Genomic DNA, 11,446 nt, shown 5'->3' with positions numbered 1-11,446 from the left:
CAACCTGCAAAAATAAAATCAAGTCAAATTTGGTTGTTTTTCCACGCTGGGCCAAGCTGTGTACCTATGAATATGATTGGACATTACTAGTCAGCTGAGAGCCAAACAGCTGATGAATGAGCCAGTGACTGTGAAGCATGAATGAGACTTTAGTGCTCTGCCTGAATAACACATTTTTTTTCCATTTGTAATATATCACCCTTAAATTTAAGCATGTCAAGGCAATTCTCTTAAAACCTGGAACCAGGACTTGACAAGCTTTGGACCTCTTAAAATGTTATGTGAATAATGCTGCTTAGAAGTGCTTTACTAAACCATAATATGTGAAGCGCACTCGAGCAACATTTTAATACGTCTTACCACTGGGAAACAATGGCCTCTTCAGAAATTACTTCTGCTGCTGGAAGTTGGAGTGTGGGAGGTATTTAAATTGTTTTGCAGCAACAAAATGCTAAGTTTTGCAGTGACTCTTCAATATACAATGAAATGCTGCATGCATGCATAATAAAACCTCCCTATCAGGAGAGCTGGAAACAAAACAAGGATAGCAGTATGAGAGCAGGGTCTGCAGGGCCATAGCTCCTGATTCATCCTCAATAATTGTAATGTGATGATAAGGAGCTTATAGCCTCTTGTTATCCACCAATAGGGACGGACAAGACAAAAGCCAGCGTACCAGTATGCTAAAAGATTACCATTCTGATGACATCTCTGCGTCCACTTAACACCCACATCAGGTCAGCTGTTCATAATTTGGTCAGCAACACCAATTTAGCCTCCACCCGGGGGTCTGGGTGCACTGAGGGGTAAATATTGACCCTTGTTTGTAAGCAAGGCTCACATTTTGAGTGTGCAAAATGGCCCATTTGTGTTCTCAAGATGTTTAGGTCATTGTGTCATAGAGGATGTATATCAGCCTCTCATAGGGCTGAGAGAGAGGATCTAATGGACACCTGCCCACATAATGGCAACTGGTTGGTTATCATTTCACGAGTGACTGAGCTCATTTAAGTGATGCTGAAAAAAAACAAAACAATGAACATGATAAGTAAAGTAGAGATAAATGTTCCAATAATTTATATGATTTTGAGACATATGCCCCTTGTTGTTATTAATACTGTATAATATTATCAATGATAACACTGGTGGTAACACACATACACAGCAACCTGATCTGAAATCAATTTACATTTTCAGATCAAAAACCCTCCTCTTGAATTCTTGCCCCGGGCACTGAGTCTTAGATGACCTCTACTCTTTGTCCCGGGGACTCTGGCCTGCCCTCGCCACCTCCCTCCTCACCGGCCAGTCTAAACTCTGTGGGAAACCCCCCAGTGCTTTGTGTTGTTTTGGACATTTTGTGTCTCACCAGATAATGTCTGCACCCCTCCGTTTCTTTCCTCTCCGATCTGAGGAACTGCTGTGTGGAGCGTGGTGTCCGGTGCTAACTGCCCGGTAGAGAGATGGGATCTGACCATGGGGGTTAAGAGCTGCTTTTCATTGTGCCTTGAGACAGTGCTCACACCCTGCTGCTGTTAGTTTGCCAGGCAATGAGAGTAAGTGGCAGTGATGGATGCTGACAGGTGGTTTTGGTATTGATAATTATATTAGCCTCTGAACCTATGCTGTACCAACAAGTGGTTTCATCTTTACAAACATTTAGTTTTGTTTAAACTTTAGAGTCAATTATGAAAATACTAGAAGATACAAAATATACTCAGCACAATTTAGGCTAAATTAGTATAAAATGATGCATGAAACATCTAATTTATTCTGATAACTGTGTAGCTATGGTAGACAGAATACCCTGAACACACCATGATTAGACAAGTTTATGTTTGCTTAGATTTTAAGAGGCTTAAACCTACATTAGTTGATTTTGGCCACTTGGGGGCAGCACAACAAGAAGTAAATACAACATTTACATATTATCACCTTATATGGTTAATATGGCTAATGTGTTAGCATACAGTCGCAGAGCAGCAAATATTTTCATATTCAAGTTTCTGTTGACCAGATAAATGTAGGTCCAGTCATCGTTCTCCTTTTAGCTCAGTGCTCCACCAAGTCTTAAATATATATATTCCCATTCTGCAGCATACCTATGTAATGAACAACACATGTCTGGCCCTTCTTCCGAAATGTTCTTTCATCCCCGGGAGATATTGTCTGGACTTCCACACCCATGTTTTTTTTTTTACTGAAAACAGTCGCCTGTGTGTTGTAGCAGTAATGAGGGTGAACAATAAATTGTAAAGCTGAGGGCTGTAAACGCTAAACAAAGTGCTAAGAGAGGCTAAAATTCTCAGTAGAGCTGAAAGAAACTGTATAGCGTGGAATATTACTTCTTGTCCTCTTCACATTGCACTTAGTTATTTCAGCGATTGTTAATATTAACATTTTGGTTAGAGCAGCTTTAAGGACAAACGTGAAAGGTATATGAAGTTGTTAACCCTGACGTAACAAAACCATCTCTGGATTAAGATTGTTTGCCTAAGGGAGGCAGAAACTTTAGATTGCACATCTGTAATTCTGCAGTTGGAATTTTAACAAATTTTAGAAATTTCAAAGAATAATGCAAAAACAAACAAAAAACAAAATAAAACAAAAAAACTTCATAATAAATATAACAATTTAAATGGCAACATCACTAATTTCCCTAAATGAGTTCATCACTATTTTGTCTGGGACAATGTGGTTTGTTTTGACTGTCACATATCCTATTAGTTTCTTCTTTTAGCAGTTTTAAATTATTTATATGAACCCCAGCACCCTCATTGAATAAAGATATGCATTTAACGACTTCCAAATGTCTTGTTGCTCATTAACTAACAACCTTGTACTTTAAATGTTTTCTCCATAGTTTTGGTCAAGTGAGGATTACCTCGAACTTAAGGACATCCCACCAAACTGTGGAAGTAAGACGGCCACCAGTTTTTGTCATGTGAATTGTGATGTCATTCAACTCGGACCAAGGACCCAATCGACCCCTTGGCCTTTGACCCTTATTAACCCTGGGTTAGAGTGCTGCATTCAAGGTGTAGCCATCTGTGTGCCTTGTTGTGTCGAGGCTTCCCTCCTCCCTCACTCTTTATTATCCCTCCCAGTGTTCACGAGCAGTGGAGTGATCAGAGGAAACCCCTAGATGACAGGATGATTCACTACTGCAATCCTCTATAAGTTAGAAATATATGTGAGCCAAGGCAGTGGAGAAATGTAACTAAGTACAAATCTGAAGTACTTGTACTATAATTGAGTATTTCAATTTTTCCATACTTTATACTTCTTACATTTCAGAGTGAGATATTGTACTTTTTACTGCACTACATATATGACAACAGGTTATGTTGCAGATCATGATTTTATATACAAAAGCAATGATGAGCTAAACTGCAGTTATACTACAGTATATAAAATAGCCAGAATTGTATATAGCGTTCTACTTTTAAGTCCATTTAGCTGATAGTACTTAAAATAACATTTTGAATGCTGGATTTTTACTTGCAAAAACTTGAAGGATCTAAATACGGAATACATTTTCAGGACAAACTATATATAGCCTATATTTCCCAATGTGTTGTACTCTGTTTAATGTTTGAATCATGATCATTTAAAGAAGTAAATATGACATTTTATTGATATTTGTCAGTGGTCGCTGTTCCAAAACTCGCCTGTAAATGGACACGAACAAGTATTCAACACTTCATGCCCTCATGCTTGTTCAGACAACATTTTCAGTCAGACTTCAGTGTAGTGGTTCTCAAGAAGTGTGAAGGCAGTCAACCACAGTCAGTGCACATCAATAAGGAAGCCAGAGGCACCTACTGAAGATTTAACAGATGATTGTTACTCATACTTCCTTTTAGCAGTGACAGGATTTTAAAACGTTGTGGATTGAACTTTGAACAAAAAAAAGGGTTCATCCACCCCTCTTATCATTCAGCTGGAGGCATGTAGTTATCAGCTGCTGAGTTAAAGGTTTGTTTACTGTATTGACTGTGACAGTCCGAACATATAATGTGACTCTGTATGAACCAAATGCATGAGGACGAATTTGCACAGAGAACAAAGTCTAATTAACATAGAGAACTACTGAATGGGGCTCTTGATCATTGTCTCGTTGCTACAGTGAGAATTTTTCAAAATATGCTCCTTAATACCACCGTCATCTTCCTGAAACTGTACCTTCACTGTTAGTGGAGAGCATTTATCCACTTTACACTTGATGATAACAGTGTCATTGGAAGCTTCTTGGCTACAGCGGGTGACATCAGGCATCTCATCTTTGGACAACCGACACAAAAGCTGGTCCTTGTCGATGGAGACGACTGGCAGTCTGCTCAGATAGCCCGGGCTCTCGCAGAGCATCCTTTCAAGCATCTCTATGTCTTGGCTGTTTCTCAGCACCCAGTCATGCAGATACCACATGTGGCAGTCACATTTCCAGGGGTTTCCGTGTAGTCTCACTGTGTGCTGGAGGACAAAAGGGTCTAAAAGGCCTGGTGGGAGCGTTTCCAGCTGGTTTTCAGACAGGTAGAGCTGCTGGATGAGCAGCTGATCCTCAAACAGTTTGGCATCCACGTTGGTCAGGTTGTTGTTGTTTAAGTGGATTGCCTTGATGCTAAATAGGCCATGAAAGATCATTTCGGGCAGTGAGGTGAGCTGGTTTTCAGACAGGTCCAGATTCTCCAGGACTGTAACATTTCTAATAATGTCTTGAGGAAGGGTGGAAAGCTGGTTACAAGACAAGATAAGGTCCGTAAGAAATGTCAAACTGCTTAGAGAGGACAGCTCAGTCAGTCTGTTGCCTTTTAGGTTCAGCTCCTTCAAATTTGTGGCCTCGAATCCAAACACTTTATCGCTGAAGGTTGTAAGAAGGTTTCCACGGAGGTTCAGCACCTTCAGTTCGGTTAACATAAAGAAGATGCCGTCAGCAAGCTCTGATATCGTATTTCCCTCCAAGTGAAGCTCTGTCAGCTGAGAAATATTGTGGAACGTGTCAGATGCAAGAATGCTGATGAGGTTATAGTTCATTTTAAGGGTGTCCAGTCTTGCCAGACCAGAAAAAGGTTTCGCTTTTCACTCCTTCAAGCTGATTTTGTGACAAATCCAGGACACGCAGATTGTGGAGGTTCAGGAAAAGGAATGTAGGCAGATCTGATATGATGTTGCCCTTCATTTGCAGCGTTTCTAGCTGTTTAAGAGAGTCAAACATACCAGGAAGCACCGTCTTGAACCTGTTGAAGTTAAGCACCAGTTTAGTCAAGTTCCCCTGCTTTGCAAAAGTCCCCACATATAAATCCTCCAGTCCAGGGTTCCCACTGATTTCCAGCTCCTGCAGCTTAGCCAGATGCTCAAAAGACTTAGAGTGAATACTTCGCAGTGCATTATTTAGGAAGATAAGCTTGGTGAGTTGGGGGCTTTCCTCTAAAGTGTGGGAGAACAGGTAGGCCAGGGATGATGACATTATAATAAAGTCCTTGACCTGCCTGGACGTGTTCCTGGGTAAAGATGACATTCCTGCATCAGCACATAGTACTTGGACTGGAGTGAAACACTGGCATTTGTATGGACAAGAGGTTTGTATGTCTGTGTTGCCTTTGTGACAGAGAAGCAGCACCAGGAACAGAATCAGGCTGCGGTCTTTGTCCATTTTTCACTGTCAAATCATGAAGAAAACTTGTATGAATTAACAGGAAATCAACAGTCAATGTTGCTTTGATTTAAGAGAATTGTACATTGTACTCCTGTTTGTTTTTCTAGCTGTCATTAAGTCACAGAGAAAAGAATCAGTAACATTCAAACTGTATGTTTCCATTTAAATACATTTAATTCAACGTACCTCTGTGTTACAGGGATCCTGTAGCATTGAATTTCCTTGTGGATCTACAAGCCAGCTGAAACAAAGTGCAAATGACAACAAGTCTGAATTAGGCAAGACAAAACCTTTGGTCAGTGGCCATGCAGCTCCTGCCATGGTTTCATTTGCTCACGACAAAAAAAAGGCAGACAATCCTGTAATTTCGTAAAACAGCTCCCATAGCAGAATATAGTTTAATTTTATTTGTTGCTGTAATACACAGCGTGATTAAAAAGCAGAGGAATTTCATGTTTTTAATGTTAGTTTCAGAAAAAGTTTGTCACAGTTGAGTCACTATTTACCAAAACAAATAGATCAGAGAGTAAATGTGATTTCAAAAGTAGATCATTCTTTTTTTCTAATTTTCTGCCAGAAATAACAAATACTACTACTGATAATACTACCACATCTACTGCTCCTACTACTAATGATTCTATTGGTTTTATACTATTTATTATATTTATCATTCTTTTTGTTTATTTTTGAGACATTTCCTTTACAAGAGAGACCTGGCCAAAACAGCAATGCAGACTAGTTAACACAGAGTCAAAAAACAAAAAACATTCACATACGGTAGAGCATAATAACACCGGACCAGAGAGGCTTCAAGGGGAGAACTTCAACCTTTATTTCTTATTCATAAAACATGTTTCTGTGTGGTGTTTAAATGCCTGGTGAGAAGTCAGTGTTTCCAAATGAAGTTTGTCATGTAAATTGCTCCATGCTTTGGAACCTCAGCTGTAGTGTGAATACCAATTGTGAATATTATAATGTCTTACTGTGTTTGAGAGTAAGTACCTTATACAATCTACCGTATCTACCTGCGCTCCTTGTATCAGTGTATTTTTCTATGGAGGTTATTTTGTGACTTTGCTGTACATTTAGGAGCAGTTTCAGTCATTGCAGGAAACCATCACCTCCACTAGGTGTCATCCTGCTCCTCCTGACCTCAGTCAGAGGCGATGGAATTCCTGGGTCCTCCCTCTCCTCCAGGGTGTGATGATGCACAGGTAGACAGCACTGTTTGGGATCAGATGCACCAGCCAAAACCAGCAGGAACTACATCAAGAAAGCTTTTGGAACTTTTTCAATCTTTTGGAACTTTTCTTTTTCTCCTTTTTCTTTTTTTAGGTTTCTGAGGTTAAACGATGGCCAATGCAGGTATGCAGCTTCTCGGCTTCACGCTGGCCTTCCTGGGCTTCATTGGCACAATAGCATCCACTGTTATGGTAGAATGGAAAGCTTCGTCCTATGCAGGAGACAACATCATCACAGCTCAGGCGATGTTTGAAGGGCTGTGGAAGAGCTGTGTATCTCAGAGCACTGGTCAAATTCAGTGTAAAGTGTATGATTCACTTCTCCAGCTACCAGGTAATGTTGTTTCACATATCTTCTTTTCATGATACCTTTTATAAGATTAATTTACAAAGACAAACACTTATATTATAGCATAAGCCAATCACTCAGTATATTGGTTGCTAAATTTCTTCTTCTACAAAAATATGAGTGTGGGAAGAGAATGTGTCAATGAATGGTATATTTATTAACAACATTTTATCTTTTTCAATAGTGACTTTATGAAATTGTAATGAAATCTCTCAATTTTAGAAGATATTTGGGCTGTCTCCTATAAAACAGTAATCTGTATAGTCATTCAAACTTTCTTAGAGGTTTAGGAAAGTGCCCCCTCCTCTCCCTGTAAGACCTCTTTACATGTAGAGACATGTCAGTCAAATACCAGCAGCTGAAGAAACTCCTCCTTCTTTTGAAATCAATTCCAGAGAAATAGTTCAAATGCATCTACGTGAGTGGGTTTTCTTTTCTTTTCTACATCATCAAAGAAAAGCTGATGCCAGCTCCATCAGATAAAAAGAAAATCCTGGAGGGCATGTTTTCCAGCACTGCAGCTTTCCTGACTGTAATGTGACTTTTGGTAAACAAGAAAGTGAAAACTGAGATTCAGTAAAGACATAGTTAAGTAACTACATACAAAAGACGGCTTGCTGGATGATTTTGATCAGATTTAATTTAAGCTTTTATTTTAGATATACTAGAAATAGATGTAATCGATGTAATAGCATAGAGGAAGCAAGCAGGAGTAGGGAAGACCCAGGGGAGTCGACAGGAAATACAATCAACTGCTCAACTTTATAAAGTCAAAACTCAAAGCAAAATAAATAACAAAAACATGTGGAAACATGCTCACATTGAGTGATCTTGTACATGTCTTTGTCTCCAGGGATTGTACAAGGCACACGAGGGTTGATGCTGGCCTCCGTCTTGCTGAGCTTTATTTCTATCATGGTGGAGGTGGTGGGCATGAGGTGCACCACCTGTATGGCACAAGACCCGAAGCAGAAGGACAAAGTGGCTCTAGCTGGAGGGGTTATCTTCATTATCGCCGGTCAGTGTCCATTCAGTTCAGACACAGTGCAACACAGTGATTGAACACATTGAATATTTTTTTCACTAAAGAAGTTCCATCACACCACTGAATATTTCCCTTTGACCACAATAATACAACCACTTTTAAACATGATTTGACTTGTAGGGAATTTGTGGGGTTTTCTTTACCTTCATAAAGATAATACATGAAAGATAACACACTCCTGTATGTTTTAACCTGTATAATACAACAATACAATATGTTCTTCTGCTCATGGTTTTCCAGGTCTGCTTGCTCTGGTGGGAACATCTTGGTATGGCCACAGAATAGCACAGGAATTCTACAACCCATTGACTCCCACTAATTCCAGGTGAGCTCTTCCTTCTCTGCCATTCAGTCTGGAATTCACACTAATTATCAGGAATCAGTGTAGTGTAATGACGCAGAGGAGTCTTTTATTATGCTGTCATTTGTTATTACACACCTATAGGAGAAGTTTAATTTTTTAAAAGTATATAAGTAAAAGCACAATACCGCTCTGTAAAAGGCCTTCCTTCTAGATTTATATTAAAAAATATATATTAGATATATTTTCATTAATGTAAGACCGTTGTGTTTTTGTTACCTTAGAATGAGACGCTTGTATTTCCAGAGGTCTTCTTCTAAGGAGGCTGCCTTGTTGAACCGCCATGTTTCTACCGTAGCTCAGAACGGACAAACCAAACACTGTCTCTAGATAGGAGCCTTTTCTGGTTTTCTTTTGTGCTTAGAAAGCGAGCAGTATTCAGCTGGTGGCTATCTGCAGCTTCACTGCTAGATGGCACTAAATCTTTCAGACTGGTCCTTTAAAAAGTCTTATTAGTCAAAGGTAGGCTACAAATGTATCAAACATAAACATATCTACTGGGCACTCCTAACTAAGTACTTTGTAAACTGTTGCATAGTTTAATTTACGGCACTGCATCACATTTTATAAATTGATTGAAAATTTAATCTGCAAAGTAACTAGTAACTGGCCAATATCCGTCAAATAAATACAGTATAGTATAGAGTAAAAAGTATACTATCTGCCTCAGAAGTATGTGGAGCAGAAGTATCAAGTAGCATAAAATTGAAAGACTACTTGAGTAAATGTACTTTACACCCCTAACATGGTAAATGTGAAGCTAAAAATGGGACAAACGGCTATAGCCTGGAGTCTCATCATCACTGTGAGTGAAGTGGTCACTCCAGGAAGTCACTTCAGCCAGCCAAGAAAACATAACCCCCAGTACAACCAGAATGTGTTGTGTTCTCAGCCAGACTTGTTGTTTCCGCCTGTTTCCAGTCTTTATGCTAAGCCAAGCTAACAGGCTGCAGACCATAGCTTCATATTTAACTTATAGACATGAGAGTGGTATCAATATTCTCATCTAACTCTCAAAAAAAGCAAATAAGCTTTTTTCCCAAAATGTTAAAGTATTCCTTTAATTTTCCAGCACACTCTTTCGTGCTCATGTCGTTAACTTTACAATAACGTCTTGAAACCAAACGTTGTGATGCTTGAACCTCGCTGCTGTGAATCAGACATAATTGAATATAATATAAATAAATTTGTGTGTAGACTTCAGGACTTGTACTGCTGCTAAATCTGTGAGAAAACTCACTCTTCCCTGTCCTTTCAAAATGTCCAGATAAGTAATGTGTGAATCATTCACAGGTATGAATTTGGAAGTGCCCTGTATGTTGGATGGGGAGCTGCCTGTCTCACTGTTATTGGAGGAAGCTTCTTCTGCTGCATCTGCTCCAACGAGGGCTCAGGGAAATCTCCGCGCTACCCACCGTCCAGATCTGCAGGACAGCCGGGCAGGGACTACGTCTGAGACAATCACTGCATCCAGAACGCTGTCTTACACATGTCATTCACATTTGTTTGATGTTTAGCAACATGTATGTTTTCAAGTGTTATATTTGGTGTATGTTTATAATTGTTGGGAAATAGACTCCATTCTTTGGTCGAAAATGTCACATGAAATTAAATATTATACATATAAAATATCTTTTGATGCAGTAATAAAACCCTTATTACTTCCCTATTATTGTATGTTTTTATATCATTCAAGTTTTATTTGTTTGATGTGTTTGTCAAAATCAGTGTCTGTCTCTAATGTCTGGAGCTGGATATTAACTCTTCAGAAAGTAGTTAAGTAAAGAATAAGTTGTAGATACAAACAGGGACATATGCTTCACTAGACAGGAAGGGTATGTGATAAAATGTAATTTGAAAAGTAACAAGTAATTACAACGGTCAGATACACGTACTGGAGTAAAAAGTACAATATTTGCCACTGAGATAGTGATGGAAGAAAGTATGCAGTTGTAATAGAAATACAAATAAAAGTACCTACAATTTATACATAAGTATCGGACTTGTGTAAATGCTCTTAGTTACATTTCACCACTGCAAATATAGAAACTAAATTTAAAAAAAGACGCAGTTATTTCCTAAATTGGCCTAACACTGTCATTTTAACAAATATCCCAAAGAAGAGTAAATGTTGAGAAATAAGTTACAGCTTTGAGAACCGTCAAAATACGTGTTTGCAGAATCAGTGACCGTGGTGGGTGGAATTTATTATGAACAATGAACAAAAAATATTTCTTATTGCTTTTACACATAACAATGACCAGAGTCACTATGATACTGTAAAATAGGGACACCATTACTCATGTGAGACCTGAGTTAAGGGAGTCCTGTGTGTATGTAAGTGTGTGCAAGCATGTATGTGTGTGGGGGAGGGAGAAAATAAATCCACCATTCACTTCCCTCATCCCTCCCAAAGTGATCCATTACAGCACATCCCTCAATGCAAGAGCTAAGACACAGTACGGAAGACACGGAAAGTATCACGCAAATCCACCCTGTGGAGAGGTAACAGCGTGGAACATGGAGAACAATCTTTTAGTTAGCCTGACTGTTAAGAAGCATAGGAAGTTTAACTTTAAACAATCTGTAAAACGTTAAAAAAAGGAGAGTTTTCATTGTCCAACATGTAGCTGTGACTGCTCCAGAAATGTGTCACCTCAGGGAAGGCAAAACTAATCCAAACAGGGAGGCATACCTCAGACCATCGGCTCCTGTCCCAACATGTCTCCTCACAGAAGAAGATAGTCATCACAGTTCATGGAAACCAAATTCCACAGAATTTATACCCACCTAC

The 11,446-nt window shown here is 39.2% G+C and overlaps 2 protein-coding genes across 2 annotated transcripts; one reads left to right on the top strand and one right to left on the bottom strand.

The window, feature by feature from the left end:
- Positions 1-3,609: 3,609 nt before the first annotated feature.
- Positions 3,610-5,993, bottom strand: LOC127357811 (carboxypeptidase N subunit 2-like). The gene is given in 3 exon segments (XM_051390721.1): positions 3,610-5,067; positions 5,069-5,659; positions 5,843-5,993. Coding segments are annotated over 2 exon segments (1,563 nt in total). The 5' UTR covers positions 5,654-5,659; positions 5,843-5,993; the 3' UTR covers positions 3,610-4,089.
- A 140-nt stretch (positions 5,994-6,133) lies between these two features.
- Positions 6,134-10,321, top strand: cldn1 (claudin 1). Its single transcript, XM_051399169.1, has 5 exons — positions 6,134-6,870; positions 6,992-7,231; positions 8,100-8,264; positions 8,532-8,616; positions 9,946-10,321. The coding sequence occupies exons 2-5, from the start codon at positions 7,009-7,011 to the stop codon at positions 10,106-10,108; spliced, it is 636 nt and encodes a 211-aa protein (XP_051255129.1). The 5' UTR covers positions 6,134-6,870; positions 6,992-7,008; the 3' UTR covers positions 10,109-10,321.
- The last annotated feature ends 1,125 nt before the right edge of the window (positions 10,322-11,446 follow it).

The sequence above is a fragment of the Dicentrarchus labrax genome, unplaced genomic scaffold (genome assembly GCF_905237075.1).
Source record: "Dicentrarchus labrax unplaced genomic scaffold, dlabrax2021, whole genome shotgun sequence".
Lineage (NCBI taxonomy): Eukaryota > Metazoa > Chordata > Actinopteri > Moronidae > Dicentrarchus > Dicentrarchus labrax.
Note: the sequence above shows the minus strand (reverse complement) of the source record. Positions and strands in the feature narration are given on the sequence as shown.

Excerpts from the sequence above, each read along its gene's own strand:
- cldn1 (XM_051399169.1), top strand. The coding sequence starts at position 7,009 with ATGGCCAATGCAGGTATGCAGCTTCTCGGCTTCACGCTGGCCTTCCTG. Across the intron at positions 7,232-8,099 it reads TTCACTTCTCCAGCTACCAG|GGATTGTACAAGGCACACGA; the intron begins GTAATGTTGTTT and ends CTTTGTCTCCAG. Across the intron at positions 8,265-8,531 it reads GGTTATCTTCATTATCGCCG|GTCTGCTTGCTCTGGTGGGA; the intron begins GTCAGTGTCCAT and ends ATGGTTTTCCAG.